Source organism: Sander lucioperca, chromosome 21 (assembly GCF_008315115.2).
Source record: "Sander lucioperca isolate FBNREF2018 chromosome 21, SLUC_FBN_1.2, whole genome shotgun sequence".
NCBI classification, from domain to species: Eukaryota; Metazoa; Chordata; class Actinopteri; order Perciformes; family Percidae; genus Sander; species Sander lucioperca.
Window position 1 is genome coordinate 21,883,496 of NC_050193.1, and position 25,833 is coordinate 21,909,328.

Sequence of the window (25,833 nt, forward strand, 5' to 3'; positions counted from 1 at the left end):
CACACTCTCCGCTCACTGCGGGGAATTCACACAGAAGCCATACGTTTCACTGAATTTTCACTCTCTCTTGACTCTTTTTAAGTCTTTAAGTCGAGAAGATGTGCAGAGTAAAGCGTCTTCGTGGGGTAGAGGAGCTGAGCGCAGCAGAGTCGAGCCTAGGGAGGAGGGTGAGGGGGGAAGAGTCGCAGTTAGTAGCTGATCTGCTCCCTCAATCTGTGTTTCTGCAGGGTGCCCTAATCAAAGGCACCCGGGCCCGTCTGTGGCACCCAGAGCAAACAGGCTGGGCCTGTCATTAAAGCTGGGGAACTCAGCGGTGGGCGACACTACACCAGCGGCCCCTGAGGATTAGACTCTCTGTTTACACCCCACTAATCTCATCCCTCTGTCCTCGCTCAGAAAAGATGGGTGGATTTGGGGAGAGCGTGGATGCAGAGAATGGAGATGGAGGGAAAGCGAGGACGGCGCAAGAGGAGGAAAAGCACGAAGGAAAGTAAGGCGAGCTCTCATCTCTCCATAGCCACCATCTCTGGGCTTTCTTCACAGCGGGTGAGCAGATGAAATGAAATCAAATGCGAAATGGAGAGAGAGGAGACAGTGAGAGATAGCGAGTGGAGGAGTGGTGTATGGTGTCGGAGGGGGAAGAGGAAGGAGGAGGCTAAACCTCCTGCCAAGTCTCTCCTCACTTTAAACTCTCTTGTGTGTCAGCCATTACTGTAAGCGTGGCGCATAACCGTGGAGCAGTTGGAGAGCGTCACACAAATCTTCAAATCAAACATTGCTACATTACAGGCCGATGGTAATACGCTATGCAGCGCTATGGCTCTGCTTCTGCCGTATAAGCACTTTTCTGCCGCCAAATGTCCGTAGCTGTACGGTAATTGTGGGGCTCAGAAAATGGAGTTATTAACAATGCTCTTTATGAGTGACCCATATCCCTCTCAAGAGGGCTGTGGCCTTGCCGTGACCCCTCCCAGCAGCTGTTTTCATGCTAAAAGAGAAAAGAAGGTCTGGAGGTCTTATTTTTTTCCCATCTCTGCCAGCGTTATCCGTCTTTCTAGACACGTCTCTAAAGTTTGGAGCTAAGCTGTCCTCCCTTTTATTTACGTCCGCCTCTTGTGAAGGTAAATCTCAGGTCAAGCTATTTCATATCAGAGTATCAGTACACAAGAATGAAATGCATAATATATAATTTAGAAATTCACTCAGTCCCAAGCTGCGTATCTCAGCATGCAACATTGCCAGGGGTTTGTTTTCCACTCAGGGTGCCAATTCTTTAAACATATGCAATCTTATGGTGAGTGGAAAATTAGTGTAAAAAATAAGTATAATGAGGTCCTGGCACAGTTACTGTCCTATGTTTAAAGGAACGTCTCAAACATTTGCATGCGGTAACAAACAATTAGCTGATTTGACTCAACAGCAATTGGTTTGGGCTGACAGAGAAAAGTGCATCTCTCCTTTGGTCCTTTAACAGACCGAAAAGATGAGGAGAATAGGGCGTGTCCTCCTTTCAGAGATCCTGAATCATTCATGTCTACAGCATGTTACATCTCCTTCACGCAAATAAATAAAACAGCACAGGCTTACATGTTTTTTAAGGGCTCTTCAGAAATGCACATTTTAGGATTATATTTTTAGCCAAATACACCTCCTACATCGCACCACAAAGCATTGCCATGACATCAGTCTTCTACTGTTTATTAATGATCATCTCAGTCTCACAGCGTTACTTCTACTCTCAACCCTCACTTTTTATTAAAAAAGGTAATTTTTGTGATGCAGAGAACATCCAAATTGTCAACTGAAATAAAAAAAAATATTAAAAATGTGAAATCACTTGTGGTATGAAGTGGTATGTGTATCTAGGTTGGGGGCATAGATGTACTCCATTACAACTCCACCGGTATAAGTGCAAAGTTTCCAAATGCAACTCCGGATAAACCTTATGGAACTAAAATTAATAATTTATATATATATATATATATATATATATATATCTATATATATATATATATAGATATATATATATCTATATATATATATATATATAGATATATATATATCTATATATATATATATATAGATATATATATATATATATATATATATATATATATAACAACAACAATACAGAAGGATCATATTTGCAAATTAAGACAAATTATGTCTCTTGAAGTCTCTTCAGATATTCCTTGATTAAAAGCATGTATAATATTATGATTTATGCCATGTATTAAAGGTCTAGTTATTATTAATTCATCACCATTTTACTTTTTGAAATGTTGTGTAAATATTAGGGCTGTCAAATGATTACATTTTCTTAATGGCGATTAATCGTTGAATTTCTATAGTTAATCACGATTAATCACATGAATAAAATTCTATTATTTTGCATTTCAGAACTGTTTTTAAGTACATATTAACAATGGAAAGCAATTATTACCAGTGTATCTTGATTGGGAATCAAATGAATGCAAAGAAAATGACTTTATGAACTTGATTTTAAGATTTGTATTTGTTTATTATATATTTAATCTAGTCACACATTTGAATCTAGAGTCACTATTAGGGTTGGGTATTGTTTGGTTTGGATACCGGTGCTAAAGCGGTACTTTTAAAACGGTACCGGTGCGTTAATGGTGCCTGAACCGATACTTTTTAAGAAAGTTAAAAAAAAGAAGGGTACTAAACAGTTGTCGACATTAAAGAATGGCTTGTTTATTACTAAGGCCATATCGTCAAAATTAAATGTTTAATAATAATGTAATCACTATAACAATAACTTATTTCACTAGTAAATAGCTGTTGAATGACAAAAACAACCACCAGATGGGAAAAGGGCATTTAACAACAACTTTGAATGCACCACGAGGCTGTAAATTACCAGTTTAATTGAACGCACCGTCTGTGTTTTTCCGACAACAGCAGCTGCAGATTGTTACATCCCGGTGTCGAAATCCTCTACAGTGAAATACAGACAAACTTTACACCGTTTAGCGTTAGCTGTCAGCATTGTAACCGTGTTTAATCCAGCTACTAGTTAGCAGTAGGCTAACGTTAGCTGCTGTCGAGTATAGTGTTAACTAGCGTCACGTGCAGCGATGTTTCTGTTGCCTGTAACGTCTGTTTCAGAGCATCAGAGAGAAGTGCAGACATATCAGTGGCACCAGAATGAGGCACCGAAATCTGCGTTGCTATTCCTGCAGCAGCAGGATGTGTTACGATGAAGTACGGCAAAATAGTAGCCTGTTAGGCACGACGCGAAGCCGAGTGAAGTGAAAATAAATTAATAAATGGCGGCATGCAATTAATACGATTAAAAAAAATTAATGCATTATGCTCTATCCTTAATCGCATCGCGATTAACGTGTTAATGCTGACAGCCCTAGTAAATATTCAGGCTATATTCTTTCCATATTAAACTGATGGCAAGATACTTATCCTCTAAACTGCTTTTAACGCTGGATTTGTGGCAAATCTGTAAATCTTCAGTGTTTCTTTACAATACAGAGAGATGTTGCTTTATTGCTTTATGTTGCTAAACAGGAAGAGAGCAGATTTTCTTCCAGCACAAATGGTGCTGAAGCTTTCTGGTTTGAGGCAATGGCAGACGATGGAAAGAGTGAAGGAGTGGCAGAAAAAAAGCCAACATTCCTCTGTAAATCTAAAGTCAGGGAGGGGAAACAAGTAGCAAAAATAAGAAGATTTAGCTTTTCAGTCAAACTAGTGTGAGATAAAAGCCACCAATCATGTTAACTTTTGTCTCTTTTGATAATGGTAAAAACATACATAGACTAGAATTACAATTAAGCCATTTTAAATCGATCTTGAAAATTATACACATATATATCTATACACAGTATACTTTTTCTCTAGACATCATCAACGTTATGTAAAAAAAAAAAAAATAAGAAAATAGTGATAATAATATATTTTTACTTGCTGACAGCGTGTTGAGAACAGTGTTTGCAGATGATGAAGGACACTGACCGGTGCGGTCGTGGTGGCGGTGATGGCGGGTGTGCTGTTGTCAGTGCCGGCCGGATCGCTGTGTGTCTGTGTGGGCGTGTAGAGGGTCAGAGCGTGCTCGGGAACCCGGCTCTGCCCGCTGTAGTCCTGGGTTGGAAGCGGGTGCGGTGCCGCAAACTCTGCGGGGATGCCATTCTGTGGGGGAGGTGGGTACTGGGCTGGGGTGTACGGCTGGGCCATCGCTTCTGGGGGATTGGTGGCCTCTTGGTTACCCTGCGAGAAACGCACAACAGGAGGCAAGTGTTAGAGCTACAGTTGAGATGAAAGTAAAGTACATTGTTTGACTCGTACAAGCAGCATGAAAGACGTGCGAGTTCCCCCCGGTTCAGAAGGCAACTGGGGAAGAGTTGTCCTGCAAACCAACTAAGTCAGGGGGAAACAGCCATCATATCACATCTCAGCTCGGATTAGAGAATGCCTTGATCATTGCTAATGAACACAGTTTATGTTGTAGAGCATGGCTCGCTGTTGGAGGGGCAAGAGTCAGGGGGAATCTCAAATGCACTTGTGGCAAAGCCCAAGAGGAAAGATCAATTAATTGATAAAATTTTGATTAGGGCCTTTGATTTCAATGACAGGTCTGTTAAAGCAGCAGCTGCTCCTTCTCCAAGCTCTACTCTCCTACTTTAAACATTAACCTGTGTCTCACTTCATGATACCTCTCACTATCCCTGCCTTTGTTTCTCAGGGTTTTATTTGGAGTTTTTGTAACCGGCGCCAAAATGAGGATACTCGTCTGATTTCTTTTTTTTTTTGATACCTTTTTGAAATCTCAAATGCACCAAGGTTTATTTTTGAAGTAGCTGTACAAGAACCTTGGCAACATAACATTATGTTTAAAACTAGCAAAAGTATTGTTTACCTATTCTTTGAATGCTAAGAATGTGACCAAGATTCATTCTTTCCAGATGTCAAGTGCCTTTTGGTACTTGACAGTTTTTAATATTAATTGGAGACACATTGCAGTTGGTACTCTACAAAAGTTTTTAAAAAAACCAAGCGCTAGTCAACTCTTGTGCAACTCTCATTCTTCCATATGCTCCCAGAACACACAGTATGTGGTATTTGCACCACATATGTTTTTTAGGCTTTGCTCCTGACTTAAGTGATAGATGGCCCTTTGCAATGAAGCACTTTCACAGACCCTTTGTCTCGTGCGGATGCTTGAGATGATGAGCTGCAGTAATAATGGACTTTTCTTGCTGGTGCACATTGTTAAACTCAGTAATAGCTGGACTACAGAAGTGCATGTCTTATTGTTGCGAAGCACTAGGCTCTGCGAATCCAGACTAATGAGCAGAACGGTGAGATCAGTGCTGCTGGAGCGGATATCCATCCCAACATTAAAAACTCTGAGGGAAAAGGTGAGACAATAACACAGAAATCCAATAACACCCCCTGCAAATAACCTCAATCAAATTTAAAGATACAGATCATGCGAGCGCAATGCATAACTCTTTCGATAAGAGAGAAAGGAGGAAAAGGCACCCAGAAGTAAAGGTTTATGATTGGAGAAAAACAATAACAGTAAACCGATAGAGAAGTTGCTGTCTCTTCCTTTACAAGCTGGCTGAGGATGGTGAGATAGGATATAAATGTGTTATACTCTTCTCTTTTTTTTTCTTTTTGCTACTGCTCTGGTGTATGGCCTCTTTCTGCACACTTTCACAGAAAGCTCTATCTGGGCAGGACGAGGCTGTGGTTTTAATGAGAGAGCTGAGCATACACCATGCTGTAAATGTAGTGGAAATAATTCTACTCTGACGTGTTGGCAAACAAACCTCGGCCTAAACTGCGCTCTGCCAATTAAGGAAATGCTCCATTATCTAAATGAAAAAAGAGAGAAGCCTTGAGAGAGGAGAGGGATTGACCAGCTTCCTGCAGCCTGCTGGGTCTCGAGGCTGCAGGAGTGGACCTGACCAAATCCCCCTTCTCTTTTTTTATTACACTGTATTTCTATCTCAATCCATCCTCCCTCCTTTTCCCTTTCATGCCCCCCCCCCCTCTCTTTTTATGCAGAAACTTTTTTAATCTCTACCCCTGTGCTCTACTTTTCCTCTCCCTCCAGTCATGGCATTATATAACACACTTGCATTGCGGGGCATCCTAATTCAAGCAAGCTCTTGATGTTGGCAATTTTCAACTTCTAAGCGCCCATTTTTAAAAAGGAGAATGGGGTTGGTTACCTAAAAAAAAAACAAAAAACATGCACCTCCCGGTATGACAACTGAAAGTACAAGCAGACCCCGTGTCCTCCTTTTAACCAGCCTGAGCAAACCCATCAACACATCGGCGTTCAGCAGTCCAGCAGAGACGGAAAGCTCAGCAGCCTGGAAACACAAAGGTGCTGTGCTCGACTGTACATCAAACACTGCTCGTGTCATTAAGGAGATCAAAGCTTCAGTTATGTCTTTACGGTTAGTCCCTGTCAGGAGCGCCGCCCTTGGTCCTGATATGTTTTTTTTTTTTTTGTTTGTTTTTTTAAGGATTTGCTGAGGAGTTACTGAGTGTGTTTACACTAATACCAGGTTATGATCAGAAAAAAACATCATCATATTACATTAAATCCTGCTTTCAGAATTAGGGATAAACCTTTATCCCAGTTATGAGAAACCTTATCATGTTAGCTGGGTTATTCAGATTTAATTTGGAAACTGTGGCACCTGAGGCTGTCACAACACAGACTCTTCATTAGGAGTAGAGGTCTCGATGCAGAGGCCTCCGGGAACACAACACAGGGTCATGCTGCAAAGAGCTTTAACCTGTCTCAACTTTTGCCGCAGCAAATTGCACAGTCACCCTGCACCACACTGCTTTGGCCAGGTAAATACATGCAAGCATACATTGCTGGTAGATTACTTTGTGATGCCACCGCTTTTTCTAATATATATCTCACAACTGTGGAGACTGGGGATAAAATGATTGTCGCAGTAAGTTGTAAAATTCAGTTTTGTAGTATTATAAACAGCTATGCAGTGTTTTTCCCGCTGATACCCTTTCATGCTCATGGATGTATCATTCACATTGGACTTCCTGGACCATATTTTATCTCCTCACTGGTACCTAAAGCAACATGTCCCCACCAAAACAGTGCTACTTTGGTTGATTACTCTCTGCCATGTGCACAGCTGTGTTCTCAATTCAACCTACAATTTTGGTTGATTAATAAATCAGAATGTTATGATCGACATGCTAAAATAAGGGTGAAAGGCTGAAGATGAAGTTGTATTGCATTGTTGCGTCTTGCATAACCAGTGATTAGATATTGAAGCAGAATTCAGCAAAGTGGTAAAGCAACAGTGCCACGGTAGCCAGAGTTCAAATTTGCTCTCAACTGTTGAGGAAATCTCAGAACCCATTGGCTATCGATTTAGCCTCTGGGGACAACGGCTAATTTTTTGGGGGGTTCCGGTGTAGCCAGCGGATAGCCAGGCCAAGACTTCCTCTTCCGTGCACCGGGTCCAATTGAGTTCTGCCTCTTTGCTCTACACACGGTGCGTGTACACCGTTTACCTGCATGCAACCTAAGCCTGTTAAAACGTGATGGGTCAATAGACCTTTTTCACGCACGACATGTTGACATGTGATAGTAGGAAAAGCACAGGTGTATTCAAAACCGTTAATGATGGCTGCATTCCGCCGACTCACTGAAACAGCTAACTGGGACACTTGATGGAATTGAATCGTTGAATCGTTAAGGTTATTAATTTCAGCTGTGCTTTTCCTACTATGACATGTCAAAATGCCTGCTGTGAAAAAGGTCCATACTACCTGGAGTACAAACGGAAATCAGAATGCTTCTGATAACTAAATCTTGTCCCGTTTCCTACAGATTCTGCATTCATATGCAGATATCTACATGTAGAGATAACTGTTGAGGTGACTGAGTTGGGAAAAAAACAACAGAGTGGCTGAGATGTGTAGGTGTCAGAGACACAAATGCACCAATGCAGACGGTCAAAAACTGTGGAACCATAAATACACAGAACTAAACAACCAGGTTCCTTTGTGTTTCATGTTAATGTCATATCCCATATATCATCAAACCAGGATAAGACTTAAACTCATGACACTAATGTGCATGTAAACCATCACACTGTGAGAATGTAGACTGTGGCATTGATCAGCAGGTGGTGTTGACTATATTCTTAGCTTGTATATAGCCATGGTGTGATGAAATAAAAATCTAACCATACCCAATTTCTCTATTTCTGTCTATTTCTGATGAGCAAGTTGTAAGAGATCTTTCGCTTTCAGTTTCTTGTTTGCTCGAGCTATTTATATGACAGTTCCTTGGTTTTGGGGAATCTGTGATTTAGTTTACTTTGCTCACTAGCAGTGCTGGACACTGTTTCTTCTTCATGCCTGAGTTCTGCATTTGTCATGACATGTTCTACTAAACTTGTTAAATCATCATCTGCCTTTGAGTGTTCCCTCTGCGCTCGGGTCAGACATCTGAATAGTTACACTCACAAGGCATACAGGCCAGTGCATCTGTGTCAGGTCTGTTGCGACTTGAGCCTTAAACAAGTGCAAAGGACTGAGACGGAGCCGAGTGATACACAAACAGGATAACAGCCTGGAGCGCAGTATTGGAGAAACGAAAACTACTTAAGCGTTGTAGCATCAAGGAGGCGGAGAGTACAGGCCTCATTAGTGAAACACAAAGTAACACTGGCTCTCGTATGATCTTCGCCTTCCTCTGATGTTTGTGACAAACGAGTTATTCAACTGGAAATGAACTGGGAGAAGAAAAAAGGGCCTGTGCAAATCAGTGGAGTTGTGCTCGTCCCAGTGCGACCACGCGCCCTCTTTACTGGGGCTGACTCGCCGTTGTCAAGATAACCCATGCTGCCTAATAAAAAGCCCTTCATGGCAAAGCAGTCAGGTACACAGCACATCTCATTCCACTGTAAGAGATTGCTGTTCATTATGGCTGCGAATGAGCCATACGAGTCATTGTTATATTGGGATCCTGGGCGAGTGTTTCTCTACCTGCAGGCCTGTTTATGGGAAAAGAGCAGGTCCCTTTGCGGCACTTTAATGCCCCCCCTTACATGGCCTGCTGCCATGAGCCACCAAAACCTCGTCTCCGTGGGCACAAACGACGAAGAATAAAGGCAACCAGAGAGAGCAGCTTTTATCGATCTCCCATCCTTTTCATTCCTCTTTCCCTCCTTCCCTCCATCTCTCCTTTCACCCTTTCTACTCCTATTACTGAAGAGCACAATAAAAAACACTATCTCTAATCTTAAGCACTCTCCTTGTGTAAAATTGGATTGGACACCCTTACTTAAGGAGATCACTTTTAGAGCAGAGTTTTTGTTTTTACAGTCGGCGTCAGGAGCCAAAGAGGTCAAGAAAGGCCTCGTGGCGATGCCCACTGCTGAGGCTGGCAGTCTGAGAGAAACCCCCAGCATACAGTATTCAGACAGAGAGACAGAGGCTTTTACTGGCTAGCCCCCGTGCACATGGCCAAAGCTATATTCCATCTCAGCAGGTACGTCTTGGCTGCTTGCCAGCGATTCGGTGATCCTCTTTAGCAGTGCTGAGAGGGACGGTGTTGAGAGGCCAAGAGGAGATGGGCTGTGCAAATACAAGAGCTGTTAGGAGGAACTCATATCGGCAGAGTGCTGCACTGACTCATACATGCGACGGAAGGTCAAAGAGCAAAGCAAAGGCAAAATACAGCAGGCGACTAATTGTGCTGCATTAAATCCGGAGGGAAATCACTCAAATGGGAGCGGGCTGATCAATCTCAGCGATCTCTGCCGTGATGGAGTGGGCAGCTTTATGGCTTCGGCTCAGTCACACGCAGCTTGGATCATTTTTCAGCGAAGGCCTTTCTACTTTACACCTTTCCTACTGTGTGACACATATAGTCTCAGGCAAGGAGCGTTCTTCCTGATTCTATACACTAAGCAATTCAAGCAGATTTATGAACAGCTCTGCAGTGTTCTTGCATAATCCAAACCGCATGAATAGTTCAACGTTGACTTAACATAAAGCATCGCTGTCTCGTTCTTTCACGGAAAATGTACACGAGCTACTTGCTTTGTCAGATTACAGATGACACAACATTTTCTAAGTGGATCTTAAGCTTTTTAGTGCACTAAAATTGTCCTCGTCTCATCTGCCGCGTTGTGCACTGAGCGTTCCTCTCTGAAACAACGCTCATTCGGTTTTAATGACCTCCTGACAGTGACAGTGGCAAACTTGTGACAAATCCCGCTGGGCCGTCACAGAATGAGCCGAGCAGAGTTTATGGTGAAAAGTGTAACGCAGCTGAGCGGAGGCCAACGTGCGGCAGTCAGTTGACGCAACACAAACGAAACACTGAGTGCTTTCCAGCCAACTGCATGAAAGCCTCTTGTTGTCCCCGGCTCTGTGGCTGATGCTCCATTAATTGTACCCCGCACACAGACAAGTCAGGCAGGCAGGCGAAAAAGACGGCCTGAGATGATTTCCACTGGCAACTGGCATTCATTTTGTCTTGAAGGCGCGTAAATAAAGGCTGTCTAGCCGGGTCCGTTATAATTAGGCAAGCCACATAATCTTACTCCAAGTCTCTCTGTTAACACTCACCAGAGGCTGCAGCGTGTGTTAATTACAACCACATGCCAACTAGTGAATCCAAGGTGAGCCAGAAAAGAGAAACTCAGAAGAGGTAAACAACAACAGAACACCTTCAGCTGAGTTTCTCATGATGAGGCACATATTTGGTGCAGCAGCTATTCCCCTCCCCCCCAGTCAACCAATTACAGCACCATGTCGGCAGAGAGAGAGAGAGAGAGAGAGAGAGAGAGAGAGAGAGAGAGAGAGAGTGAGAGAGAGAGAGAGAGAGAGAGAGAGAGAGAGAGAGAGAGAGTGAGAGAGAGAGAGAGAGGGGAGATGTGGAGAAGCAGCCCAATTTGATGCAGATTCACAACACACCCCCACCTCAACAAAAAAAAAAACAACAACCCCGTCTTCCTCACCACTACAGCAGGTTTATGATTTCAAATAGGCTGGGGAGAGGGTTATTGTTTTGTCTCACATTTCCTCCCTTGCAAACTCCCGTCTTTCCATTTTTCCACCTCATTTGTGGAAAAATCAATTCATGGAAATAAACACTCGGTGTCTTCGCTCCACGTCCGAGTCAATTTAGATTTTGAGCATGCTTCTGCCGCTCTTTTCCGAGAGGCTTAATCGCTTCCACACGTCACATATGTTTTCCTCGTTATTGGGAGCACTTATTTGCTCCACGGCCTTTGGATGGAGGTATTAGAAAGAGAGTTCATTTTCCCCAATCCCTTGCTGATTTCTTCATTACGTTGCAGGCGAGGCGCTGCACACGGAGCCTCGCACCGAGATGGGACTGCTCTTAGCGGTGCGACTGCGAGTGTTAAAATACCTCAGAGACGCTGGAGCGCCACTTAATAAACAGAGTAGACAGAGGATCACTTTGAACTCCGGTGACATGTAATGAACCTGTCTGTCTCAGCCACAGCTCCGCCTGGGCTCAGGCTCGGCATGGTAAAAACGCAGATAAATAAATAAGCAACAACACATCCAAATAAGCCTAGAAGCCCTGTGAAAAAGCCATCAGTTACACATGGTTAGACTCATAGCATTTTGCCAACACCATAAGAGGAGATAATTGTCTGTTTCAGTGCTGTTGCCTCTTTTGTTGCATAACTGATATTTACATCTGGGACTAATTAGTCCAGACTGGGTGTCAAAATTTGGATTAACTTGTGGGATGCATCCACGTTGGTGTTTAGACTCATTTATTAGCCAGCACAGACACCGTGATGCTATGACCCCATCAAAAACACACCAAATAACTTTTTAATCTACTTTTCATCTCGTTCCTTTTTTTTTGTTCTTCTAAAGTTGTCTGAACAAAGTGATATTGACATATATTCTATTAGAAATCCTCCAAACTGAACGACTTCTGTGAGATTGCTATTGATCACTAAGATAAAGACCTGGATGAAATGAAAACCGATAACTGAACTGTGGGATGTTCTGGCATTCTGGTCATATAAACCCGTAAATCAATTCCACAGCGCTGTCATGCCAGTGCACTGTTCTTCTGAATACAGATGAGTCTTTTGAAATTCTGTGGGGTATAAAAATGTCAACATTTGTTTTAGAATCAGCTGATTGTCATGTTAATTCACTCTTCTTTTTTTTTTTTTTTTTTCCTATTCGCATGCTGGGATTATGATACAGGGGCCAGAGGTCCTCGTGGGGACAAAATGCCATTACTTAAACATGCAGGAATCTCGACATGACATTCCTTGACCGCTGTGACAATGGCAAACATATGCAAATGAAGGAGAGTGCCACTCTCATTATGACCCTGTCACAGAGACTCTGACACCTCCCACTGGACCCCGAGCATGTTAGAAAAAGAGGAAAACTGAAAAAGACAGATAAAACGGAAAAGAAGCCATGAAAATGACCGAATTCTGTGAGGGGAACAGGTGTAACATTGTTGTTTATGTTATCTCTACCTTTCTTCATGCTCTCTGCTCTCTTATGACCCCCTTTTGTGATGTATTCCATTGGCCTATTTGCCTCACTGAATATTTTTTTTTTCTTCTGTATTTGCTTTGCAGTGGAAGAAAGAACAGGTTTACATGTGCGGGATTCTTTGAAGTGAAAATGCAGACTACTCCCCGCTGTAGCCAAAGCTCATCTAATCAGGGGCTAATTCCAGTTATTAAGATTTGAGAGATAACTTTGATTCATCACAGTCCATCTACCCCTATCGGTTAATCACTGTCGCGCTAAGCTCTTTTTTAGTCATCCTTTTGTTTCCACTCCCTCTGGCACGCACAGAGGGGCAATAAGAGAGATAGAAGAGAAGGAGAGGGAGAAGATATTAACAATATTAATGACCCGTGATTCTCGTCTCCTTAATGAGAAGGGTTATTAACTGTGATTATCCATGATGAAATAGTGGTAATTCTTGAAAGCTTGAGAAAACTTGTACAATCGCTTGTCTGCTGATTTTTTCCTGTGATGTTTAAGAAAGAAGAAGGTGAGTGTGGTGAGAAAGAGAATTTAGAGGATAAAGAGGCAGGGGAAACCTGGGGAAACAGAGATGCTCGCAGCAGGAAGCTGGGAGGGAATTTTTCTTTTTTTTTTTAAGAGAGGCTCAGGCAACTGTCTCCAGTCCCAGTGCTGCTGCATTTCATACAGTTAAAATCTGTCTTCTTCACAGAGATGAATCCAAACTCTGAAGTGTTTTCTAGCTCTTGAAACCCTTGGCGCTGCGTCGCCTCTCACTTCCTCTCCTGATTCCTGTCCCGGTGGCTAACGAGTGGGCCAGGGTACGCGCCCGGTCGCCCATCTGCTGGTTGATACTACTGAATGGCTGTTTGAACACCTATGCTGCTCTCGCCAGATCCCTGATACAGCATTTCCACCACTATCCCTTTTTTCATTCCAATTATAGAAAGTTGCATGCTTGTGGAGTCCCTGTCGGCTCCATATGATTCCCTCAACGGAGAGGAGGGTGGGGTGGGGAAGATGGGGGGGGTGGTGCTGTCTGGTGAATCATTGATGTGCAGTCAGACTGTTTCATTGCAGATCTGTGTGCGTGTGTGCATGCGTATGTGTGTGCATGCGTATGTGTGTGCATGTGTGTGTGTGTGTGTGTGTGTGTGTGTGTGTGTGTGTGTGTGTGTGTGTGTGTGTGTGTGTGTGAGTGAATGTGTGTGTGAATGTGTGTGTGGTGGAAGGAGGAGGTTAGCAGCAGACGGATAACAATCCTGAATTATGCATGTCTGTCCCTTGTGGGGGGGGGGGGACGGTGGAATGGCGACAGACAGGGATGAGCCACACTTTCTTATCCCCGGGGACAAATTTGGATAGAAAAGAGCTACGTGGGGAAAAGTCGGGACCACCGTGAGCGCTACCTGACCACTTCAGACCTCTCTTTAGCTCCACAAACTCCTCAAACTCTGATGGCTGACAACTGCAGACGCTGCACAGGAAGTCAGTTCGGGAAACAGCCTCGTTATGAAGCCTGATGCTTGGTGATAATGCTAATGGGCCGGAATGTGGCACATTTTCCAACTTATTTGTTAGATGTTTCTTTTTAAAAGCATCTCTGGGAATTTAAGCCTGGACCACGCGAAACACTATCACCCTCCTAAAATTACTGTGTATCACAGAAACACCTGCTGGGCCCATTCTAGATAATAATCCCATTTCTACATGCCAGTACAGCTCCCAGACGGGAGAAATTGGATTGTTTGCATTACTGACCTGTGGAGCAAGGCAGTCTGGGAAAAGCAACAGCCTTGAGGCTTTATTAGATTCAGTCATTCTTTCATAAACAAAACCTTACTTTTCAAAAAGGGTAAGAAAAAAAAAATCTACTAAATGTGGGTAGGCCAGCACTTTGTGGACACACTCCATTTATTTTCTCCAATTAAATCTCTTTAATTGGATTGAGGGCCGGCACCTGGTTTACACTCTGTCAACCACGCAATCCACAATAATTGATGCCAGAGCCGCGTGTGTGTGTGCGTGGGATGTGTAGCGATGGGGGAGGGATTTAGAGCATGTCTCACTACTCCACAATGCCACTGTGATCAATTTATCAATGGCCGCCTCGCTGTCCACCAGCGTCCACTGCACTGAGATGGGAAATGCCTCAACACTTTGGTGTGCAAGCCAGCATGCAGCCACACAAGCTGTGGTGGAGGAAACAGGCAGATCCTCTATGAAGGCAATACTACAATTAAAAAAAGTATATTATCATCTAGATAATACTAGATTCTACAAAAATAAGTATTTTGTGGAGAAGTGGCCCCTTTAAATTTTCAATTTCTATTACTCAGGCATTACTGGGCAGTTCAATCTATACCAATGGATCATATTGTATACTGATGATGTTTTTGGGTTGTGTCTGAAATCACTTTACTGTATTGTGAGGTCAACATTCCTACTGTTTTCCCAATGTTTCTTGAGAATTAACATTCCCTTTTACGTGCTCAAATGAATGCAACAATGTATTGTTGAAAGTAGTGCACAATCTATGGTCATTAACTGAGAAGTGATTATATTCATCTTCTAGTGTGTGTGTGCCTGTAAAACATATTCATTCATTCTAGAGGTGCAACAATGAATCGATTAATCGATTAGTTGTCAACTATTAAATTAATCGCCAACTATTTTGATAATCGATTAATCGTTTGAGTCATTTTTTGTATTAAAAAAAATAAGATTTCTCTGATTGCAGCTTGTTAAATGTGAATATCTTCTAGTTTCTTCTCTCCTTTGTGACAGTAAACTGAATATCTTTGAGTTTTGGACAAAACAAGACATTTGAGGATGTCCTCTTAGGCTTTGGGAAACATTGATCCACATTTTTCACCATGTTTTAACATTTTTATAGATCAAACAACTATTCGATTAATCGAGAAAATAATCGACAGATTAATCGACTATGAAAATAATCGTTAGTTGCAGCCCTAATTCATTCCAATTGTTTTTTAACCCTACAACTTTGAATCAAGCTGGAAAGAGATCTAAATGAATTACAGATCTACTTGAAAATACTTCATATAGGCACTATATATTCCTGTAAGCCCTGTATAATGTGCAGTGAATACTAAATTAATGAATTATTTCTGTACACAGCCCTGATATGCAGCTGTTAAATACATGTACAGAAGTAAAGTAAAAGCCAACAGTTCCCTCGGAAATTTAATGTAATGTATTAGAAGTATAAAGTAGCATAAAATGGAAATACAAAAAATATAGTACAAGTACCTTAGAATTGTAGTTAAGTCCAGTACTTGTGCCAATGTTCTAGTTTACTTTCCACCTCTACACTATGAAGAAAAACACACACCCTCACATATATGAACATTTAAAGGTTCAGACACATGCTAATGCTGCAGATTTACATACCTAGTTGCAAGCTCTAATACATAGGTGAATGTGTACACCTAGAGAACCTGGATCCACTCCTGAATACAAATGCGCGCGCAGAATACAAATGGTGTGCGCCCACACGTGGAAACACGCAGAGATACAAATCCAAGAGATGCATCACGGTGCGCTGACAGCACCTTTAAGACACTGTGAGAAACACCCGGCTCCTGAATACTGAGCTCCGCCGCCATACAAATGGAGAGAGGCAGAGACAGAGCGAGAGGGAGGCCAAGGGAGACCCGACACAGTAAATAAAAATACAATTTCCTCCAGTGACATGCCCATTCTGTTGGAAGCCTGACTCTAATTATTCTAAGCACTTTGAGGGATGGCTTTCCACTGCATTAATCTACACATCCCACTAGCCCATCCACAGTCGATGCACTTTTAACTACCTAAGGACGCCCCGAAACTCTGCTTAAAACCTCGGGAGGAGGAGATTGACTTTGTACAGTGATGGGGTAAAGTGCTTTGCCTGAGTAAATCTTTCTCTAAATCTCACAGCACAACACCATGCAACAATTTTCATTTTCAATTTCAAATAGCGCATCTCTCCTCCCCAAAAAAAAGATCAGATTCGAAGGTAAAGTGAATTCTCATTACAGGGCTTGTGTGTGTGTGTGTGTGTGTGTGTGTGTGTGTGTGTGTGTGTGTGTGTGTGTGTGTGTGTGTGTGTGTGTGTGCTTGTTTTCCTCTAGGCAGAAAAGGCACTCGTAGCTCATTTGGAACCGAAATGAATCGATAAATCACCTGGGACCATTGATCAATCAATGAGCCTATCAATACTAGCTGGATGAGACTCCTCCCACTGCGAGAGGCCATCTTTGGTGAGAATATGTCGGGCAAATGGGCTTTTAACATAATAGCTCATTCCATTTGTGCTGAGTGCAAGATTGATGCTGTGCAATGTTTGCATGTTGACACAAGCTGTAATAGTGATACACAGCAGGTCCATGTTTTACATGTAAAATAATCAGTGCACACGCACACAGAGACACACACACACACACACACACACACACACACACACACACACGTCCTGTTTATCAAAATCTAAACAAGATCAAGCCATCTTTGAAACAGCTCTGATCGAGGCTTTGGTGCGCTGCAATATCTACTCTTTATAAACATCTGCCCCCTCGACGGAGAAAAAAAAAGGAGGGATACAGAACTAGAGGGGCGGAAGCAGAGATCTAGCTTTCCTTATTAATCACCACTCGTTTTTTTAAAGTAAAAACTTTGTAATAACGGAGCTTCCAGCGGCTCTTCCCGCCCACCCCCGAACAGACGCAGAGGCCAAACTGCACGGCACGTTATGAGGAGAGTGACATTTTGATGTGAACCGTGGGGCGGCTTCTCTCTGTATTCAATATGCTCAGGACAAAATGCAGAGTAGGGATGAGGCTGCAATAACAAGTAGCAATGTTTCTGTTAGAAGATAAGGCTGGTGGTGATATTTTTAGTTCTCTCACAGTCAGCAAATTCCATGAAAAGACCAAACCAACAATGAATTGATCGTACTAACAAGTATTGTCACACTGCACCGGGCAACATGTTCCTTCCTTCATTACCGTGAACGCACGCACGCACGCACGCACGCACGCACGCACGCACGCACGCACGCACGCACGCACGCACGCACGCACGCACGCACGCACGCACGCACGCACGCACGCACGCACGCACGCACGCACGCACGCACGCACACACACACACACACACACACACACACACACACACACACACACACACACACACACACACACACACACACACACACACACAGAGTTTTGACTCATTCCTGCACCGTCCTGCTGCCCCAAATACTCACTAGAGCACCAAATGTGAATTAATCCACTGCTGAAAATAGTCCCCAACAAATGCACCATTTGCTCCTTTTTGAGTAACATTTGCTTAACACTACAGTGGCTGGCTGTTTTAGGAAATTACTGAACCTTTTACAAGAATTAAACTGAGCCATTTTGAAAGATTTACGTCTTGCCACAGACAGGGTATGGAAGTACAAGATGAGCTAACACTGGCTTTGGTCTTTTCATGGAATTTGTAGACAATAAAGGAAATATAGAATAACACCAGCCTAATCCTTTAATTTAGACCAAGAAAAAAATGATTATTATGATGGAAACCCAATTTGAATTGCTATATGCTTCACATTACACCTCATTCATTGTAATGCATTTCATTAACTGTATAATACCTAAAATCTAGTATTCAGTAAGAGGGATACATTTGTTATCAGAAGTAGCAGAAACCTGGAATTTCTTCTGCCGAATATAATTCTGCACGCTTGCTGCAAGCGTAAAGTGTTGGCGGGTAAATTAACTTCCCTCTAAGTTACCATCTCCAACCTACGTGCCCTTCAGCAAAGCACTTATCCCCTAACTGAGCTGCTTGGTTGCCATCAGCAGAAAAGTGAGACTGAGAGTTAACAGCTGTGAGAGAGCACTGCAGGGTAAGGCCTGGAAAAGAGGTTGCATACTCAGCAAACACTCGAATTAAAAGGAAAAAGTAACGAATGAATAAACAAGCAACCAAACTAATGTGTAAACAAAGTTTTCATGTTTTTATTCAGAGGGAAATCACTATAGCTGAGGACCGAATGTGAGCAATTTGTTTGAAAAACTACAGGGATTACAAACACTGATTTACATTATGGGAAAAAAATAGGCTGCTGCATTGTTTTTTTATTCAGGCACCTAATGAAGGATTTGAGACTTTTAAGATGCTGCAAATCTGAAAATGAGCAAGTTGCAAAATTAAATAATGTTGTCAAAGACACAAAAAGAGCTTGTGTGAATTCTGTAGCAGCATGAAGGACAGTATGGCAGTGCAAATAAATGACAACTGCAAATGCAACTGAAGAGAAGGAAATAAAGTGAAAGTGGTCAAACTGACCGCAAGATGTTTTCTTTATGCTGGGAGCCTGCAGCTCTCATGGCACAGTCTGACTGTCCCGGTTTGGTCCTGATGATGGGCGAGTAATAAATGGTTGTGCACGAGTTGGTCTGTTTGCATTTATGTGCATGTGTCAGTCTATAACAATTGGTGTGAAGACAGGATTATCAAATGTTTTCTGAGACCACTTAGTCAGTAAAAGAGATGAAACCAGTAAAGAAAAACAAAAACTGTTCAGGTAGGCTTGAAGCTTCTAACAGCAAAGTGACCGAACCCACTAATTTAATCTAAATGCTTTGTTTTACAATAGACAGACCCAAAATGAACAGTTAAACTGGCGGAGAGCGCAAGAAAAATGTAAACAAATATTATAGATATTCCCACAGTCAAATGGAGAAATAAAAAAAGAAAATATGTAGGCCACATTACCAGATGGTAATACTAAAACACTAATGCTGTTTGTATACTGCAAGTTTCAACCTGCAGCCATAGGAGGGCCACTATTGTCAAGTACCCATTAACCATGCAGGTACTTATTTAAATCAATAAGAAACACAAGCTTTTGTCCAATCACAAGCACTTCGAAAAAACATCTACACCTCGCTAAGGCTGCACATAATCCTCTAAATCTGATAGTTGACAAGGTTCGATCTGCATCTGGATCAAAATACATGTACACATGGTGACAGACAATTATACATACATTTGCCATTTGCTTTTAATCCAAAAAAGGGCAGTAGCTCATGAGAACATTGTGAAAATGTTAAGTAATCATTTAAAAATCTTGGATCCACACCAAAAACTAATTACTTAAGTTTCTAGCCCATGTCCCAATTTACAGCAAATTTCACTGGTTTTTGGGACACTTTATCCTGCTGGCTAACAACCAGAACAGCCACCAAATTGGACCAAAACTCCTCCTCGGCAGAGTTCACAACTTGGGCCCTTATCTATTTAATTGAACACAAGTTTTGTTCCAAATGCAATGAGCTTGCATCACATGAGCCTGCCTGGTGACATAAAGTGCCAAAATCAGCCGCATATATTGACTTAACCCGAGCACACAGACGTGCATGTGTGTCTGTGTGTGCTGAGGCTCTAAATACAGTGCTACCATGTGGCAGCTGACACAATGGAAACAGATTGCCATGGTTTCTCTGCAGCTTTCCATCACATCGCAGCAGATAGAGGGAACGTGCAGGCCTAAGGGTCAGCGCTGTGGCTGCCTGCAGACACAAGGCACGGGGCCCGGCCATTACAGTTAGCTAATTGGAGTTTTCCTCTGGGTCAGGCTAGCCATCTGTGGTGCCTTTACCAGCGAGGACCCCCACTCAACCCCCACATCATTTTTAACACTATGTCACCGCTTGACATGACTCTGTTTCCCCCTTTAAGGACAGAGAGGTGGGGGGGATTAAGGAAAGAAAGTGATCTCACTCCACCGCAGCTGCTTAATAGGAAAAGTCTCTGTCTCCTCTGTGCACTATTCATCATGTCAAATGGTAATATCTTTAAAGGTCAGGCCGAGTCATAAAGAAAAAAGAGCCTTGGCTAAACTTTCCCTGGGATTTCGAGAGGTCTAATCACCAAATCTGAAGTGTCTCTTTTGATTGGCTTTTGACGGCATTGATTCAAAGTGAATCGTAAAAAAAAGGGACATTTAGAAGACCGGTAGCCAGCAAATTTTTTTTTTTACATAGTAACATGAAGGGAAATCCCTGTATGGAATGAACCAGCATGACAAAAAAGAGAGAGGAAAAATAGTGGCTGGAAAAAAAATATGAAGGAAAAAAAAACAAACTGCAGTTGCATGATTTATCAAGCTGAAAAGCAGCAGGGTGCACAAAAAAGGAGCGTAAAAGCTAGATAAAATGGAAGAAGAAAAGGTGTCAGGAAATAAAAGAGAGACAGAGGAGCTAAAGACTGCTACTGTCTGACAAGTGTCACACTTGCGCTTCGATCCAGCCTTCCTCTTGCGCTAATGACTGTCAACACGACAAGCAGGGCCGTCTGAAGGGGGAGAAAATTACTCGCTGAAAAGCAATTGACTGACCCCCATCATTTCTCAGGGAACCAGTGACCTGTGAATATTTCATTATGGGGAAAGTCGTGAGGCCCATATAAATGTGCTGGGGAGGGGGGTGGGGGGGGGGGTTGATCTGCCGAGCTGTGCTGTCCCGAGCCGGAGTGGGAAACTGGGGGCAGACCTGCCTGCCTTGTAGTCTTTTTACTGCTCCTACAATGCATACTTTAGCCAGAGAAAGAGAAGAAATGAAAGGCCTACGTTACCGTTTGGAGAAATGTTTTTCAGCAGACCGCAGTGAGAGCTAATGTAGATAGAGTGGGAGCGCATCTAGCTAACAGAGGTGCTTCTTTACCAAAGTCTGAAGAGAAGAGAGGGGATTTGAAGTGGGAGAGAATGAAAGCTGAGAACAAAAAAAATAAAAAATTAAAAAAACTGAGATGTTTTGTAGGTGTGGGTCAAAGCAAGCCATTCTTTTACCCTCTGCGCGACATTCGTCTTACATTGAGAAAACATCAGAGGCCTCGGAATCGAGAGGGGCAGGAAGAGAAAGAGAAGACGAGAAAGATGAAAGAAAATCAATCCCTCGGCAAGCCTGATTGATCAGTGGAGTTTTGGACAATTTCATCAGAAGACTCCACTAACCAGAGATGACACGACCCATATTGGAGGGAGAACGCATTGTGGAGATTAATACCTGCATTAGAGGCATCAGGTCGGATAAACGCGGGCTCTGGCAGTAAATACACTGGGCCAGCGTGGCCCTTCCATGACGACTTAATGCTGGAAAAATCCTCGCAACCCACACTTTACTTTTCAAACTTGGACTGGACGGGATAATTGAGTCAATTAGGAGCACCTTAATCCGTGGAAGGGATCTTCAAAAGAAAAATATAGAGTCAAGGTTTGGGTTCGGTCTTAAGGATATAAATAAAGAGAGCTCAGAGATTGTCTCTGTTTATCCAACGATGGAGGCAAAGAGCAAAAGGATTATATCTGATCTCATTCAGGAACCTTGTGTTACATTTTAACTTGACTAACTAACTAACCCTTGACTGTTTTAGGAAAACTTTAATTCATCATTTTTGTGGGGAATCGCACTGTTTTATAATTACTTTGTGACAGTTAAGTATCCGCCAACATTGAGGGAGTTATGTTCGATCTGTGGCCCAACCAGCACGGATATGATATCAGGAATGGATTTGATTAGATAAGAGCAGGAGATCGGGGTATAATAGGGTTTTCTCTTTATTCACCATTATTCAAAGACAAGTTTCAAAGACGGGAGGCGAAAGAAAGTCAATAAGTGCACCATGATCTAAAATTTCCACAGAACCCACCTCGGTGAAAAAGCAAGTTCTCCGCTCCGCACCGTGTATGTCAAACCAATGGAGGGAGGAAATGGACAGGGTGAACTAGGGGGAAGTGCAGAGGGACAGAGGGAATACTGCTGATCGAGCAGATTGGGCAAGAAAGCATGAAATACTACATTACAGGGGGAAAAGGACAAAAGCAGCCACCAGGGCCTGATCATGTAGGCCTGACAGGGAGGCAGGGGGTGGAAGTAATCGAGGGTCACACAGGCCAGATGACTGATCGGGGGGACGGCGGGCAAAGTGACAATTTTTGCGGATGGTAAATATTTCAACAGTGCTTGGTTGTGCGGTGCAGGTCAAGCAAGCTCCATTTTTAAAACACAATAGACAGACACCTTTAATAAAACATCCCACATAAGCACACATACCAGAGCTGCTCACAGGCCCTTTACACACACACACACACACACACACACACACACACACACACACACACACACACACACACACCAAACTCTCACTGTTTTTTTTTCCTTACAGTAATGGTCTAATTTCCTCGGTTGCAGCCAGAGGAAGTTGCTTTTAAAAAAAAGGCATAAAATTCAGGTCTGTGCTCACAAGCAAGTGGGGGACGTGACCGTGACTGTCAGTGACATTTTGCAATGATCCGCATTTCACACATTTTAATGCAACAAAAAAGACCTCCTCAGTCTCTGTCTCATATCTGGTTTAAAAGAAAAGCCTTAAAGAGCATGTAGGATTCTTTCTTCCCTCTCTAAGTGCACTGCTGACGAGGGGGAGGGAAAAAAAAGTAAAAAGTAAAATAAAAAAATCCTTGCTTCCAGCTCATCAGACTGGCATCTCTCCAGAAGTGTCTCGCTGATATACAACGCCAGTGCCGGTGTGACAGCGCACATGGATCTCATCCATGTATTGCTGGCTGAACATCACTTGCAATAGCTCCTGCGGACACATCCAACTCAAACCCTTTGTGGACTACCCAGGGTGCTCCTGTTCTCTTTGTCCATCAACACCAGTAGCACGTCAAAGCGCAGAGTGACAAAGCCTGAGTCTGGTCCAGAGGCTTTCTGCCCCCCCCCCCCTTCCCTCCCAGCTCCTGTAAACTTGGCTGCTGAGAGGGGTTGGGAAAGCAACGTTCCCCCGTGTGCTCCCCATCCTTACTTTGTCGGTGATAAGGCAGCTGAAGGGGACGGGGGGTGTTGTCATAGTGTCAGAGACAGGATTGGCCTCTCATCCTCCGTTTTACATTACTGCATGTGTGCAGGAAAGTTGATTAAAGCCTGGGCACAGATGTGAACTCCTCACCTGCTCTTTGGTTTTCATCACTGTTGGAGCGGGGGAGCATGGGGCGGGGCCTCCTGCCCTGCTTTGCTATGCTGTGTATGCATCGAGATTATGACCATGAACGCTACATTACAGTGCCCTCAAAGGGCAATCAGAAGCCCGGGGTGGGTGGGGATACAGTGGCCTGGGTGTGGGTGGCTGCAAAGTGCTGGATGGTGGGTGCTCATTTATCAAACACCTCCAGGATAACCTCCCTTCTCTTTTCTTTCTCCTCCATCAAATATGTGCCGAGCATGAAAAAGTCCCCGCTGCCTCTCAACCAGCTTTGCTTTGAGCCTGAACCTGTGCTTTCTGGTGCACCATCCTCGTGGCAAATTAGCACTCATAATGAGCCGGAATCCAGTCCTCAATGCCTCCATTAAAAAGGGCCCTTGGGTCCTAGGTAGACTCTGTGACAAGACCATCAGTGCGTTAAAGCGGTGAAATGCATACCCTGGACCTCAAGCATGTACCGACTGAACTCTTCACCCCCCGTCTCATCTACATCTCACATCGGGCCCCTCCGACACGGTTCCTCAGAGCTGTGTTTCTTGATCCCAGAACCCATTCACCCATTTTGAAACAATGAAATGGTCACAATGACTTCTTGGACCGGATTCAATAGGTACTTCAAGAAAAGGGAAACCTGCTGGGATTGGCTTAAATGATGAAAACTATTGTGCTCAGAAAGAATCAATTGGTGCTTTTCAGCATAATTCGATTCTATTCACAAAGGGGCTTGGGAGGCAATCTTAAAATGGAAATGCCAATTTGCTTGGAGTGGGTGGGGAAGAGATGAAGAGAAAGAGGGATAGTTTGCATGGCAAGACACCATCTCCTACGGTTAGAACACCTTTCAATCACGTCTGCATGTGTCTTACAAACCACTGCAGAGTTTGTGCTGAGTGCAACAAAACTTGACTAAAGTGGGTTATCATTTTCAGCCAAATAATTACGGTGATGTGGGTGGGATGCACCGCACCTCTTCCCTTACATCCACCACAAAGCAGCCTCACGGCGGCTGGAATTTTAAATTGGTCTCTGCTTACATTTTCACAAACCGCAGTCCTTTAATTGAGCAATATTAGAGCAATTTAAAAAGACTTGCAAGTTCAGTCAGGACTGCAGATCAGTTTCCTGAAAGCAGAAAAAAATGGCTGTATTATTCGTTTTCAAAGCAACATGGATGCTGCGAGTTGAGGTAGTTGCAGCAGCCAGAAAGCCTTACAGGTTTTTAATGTGGGGGGCTGTGTTACATATGGTTGCATACGATATAAAAATATGACAACCTCACGATAACATTTTGCTATCTAATCAAGGCAGAGCCACACATTGGTACATTCAGCTGGTTTGATAAAATAAGGCCAGAGGGCAGTCACAAAATACAAGAAAACTTTTTTGTGCTCTAATCAAAAATGGCACATTTTCCTGGATTAAGCGCTTACAAATCTTGGTCTGCACCTTGAGACAAGCAGGTGGACAAACTGCATTAGGTGAAAATAACTACACATGCACAAGTTGATCCTGCAGAAGTAGAGCTATGATGCGTGAAAAAAGAGAAGAATGGGGGTGCAGAAAGGAAGAGCCAAAAAAACAACTTCCCTCTCGATCGCCAATCCAGCAGGATGCCGCTTATCTCTCAGGTCGGTAAAATGCGGTCGAGGCTCCGGTCAGCATCCTTAACCGCTTTCTGTCACTCTACCTCCTTCCCTTTCCCTCTCACCTGCCTCCCCCTTTGCTGCTCTGGGACCGGCTCAGTTTCAACCTGGCTATGGTCGGAGACGGACAGGATGAAGTAGACGGGGAGTTGGACTGAGTCTGCAGGCAGGCAGGGAGTGTTGGGCATGCAAGGGTGGGGGTGCATTGTTAGAGGCTAACCCTTGGGGCTCTTCAGTTCAGGGGCTCTTCTCCTCTACCTCTGTCTGTCTTGGCAAGAGAAAAGGTAGTGTCTCCTGCATCATTAATGAAGGCGGTTGACGCCCCATATAGCAGTGCCCAGGAGCCAAAGTCTTCTGCCTGCCACCAGCCTGGAAGTTTGAAAGAGAGCTGATGTATAGTGTATATCTATACTATGGTAATGACAGAGGTAAAGCCCACACTCTGCTTTGGCGGTCCATGCTGAATAATCAGCCATGATGAACAGAAGAACCCAGGAGATGGAGAGGTCTGCTAACTTTAGCCTGGCACATGTTGGACTCCATTGTGAACTTTATGAGTAATAAAAAAGGAATATTCTAAGACACACCATCACATGAAACTTCTAAA

At 43.3% G+C, this 25,833-nt stretch overlaps 1 protein-coding gene across 13 annotated transcripts in view; it reads right to left on the reverse strand.

Annotated features, from left to right (window-relative positions):
* The window catches only part of LOC116064006 (RNA binding protein fox-1 homolog 3-like), a 428,560-nt gene that overhangs the window by 40,626 nt on the left and 362,101 nt on the right, over window positions 1-25,833 (reverse strand). For 10 of the 13 annotated variants that reach the window (XM_031319060.2, XM_035996928.1, XM_031319063.2 and 7 more), the window contains one exon: window positions 3,940-4,242. In XM_031319060.2, coding sequence (XP_031174920.1) covers window positions 3,940-4,242 — 303 coding nt within the window. The remainder of the gene's footprint in view (window positions 1-3,939; window positions 4,243-25,833) is intronic. The other 3 variants (XM_035996929.1, XM_031319061.2, XM_031319068.2) reach the window with 1 other exon arrangement.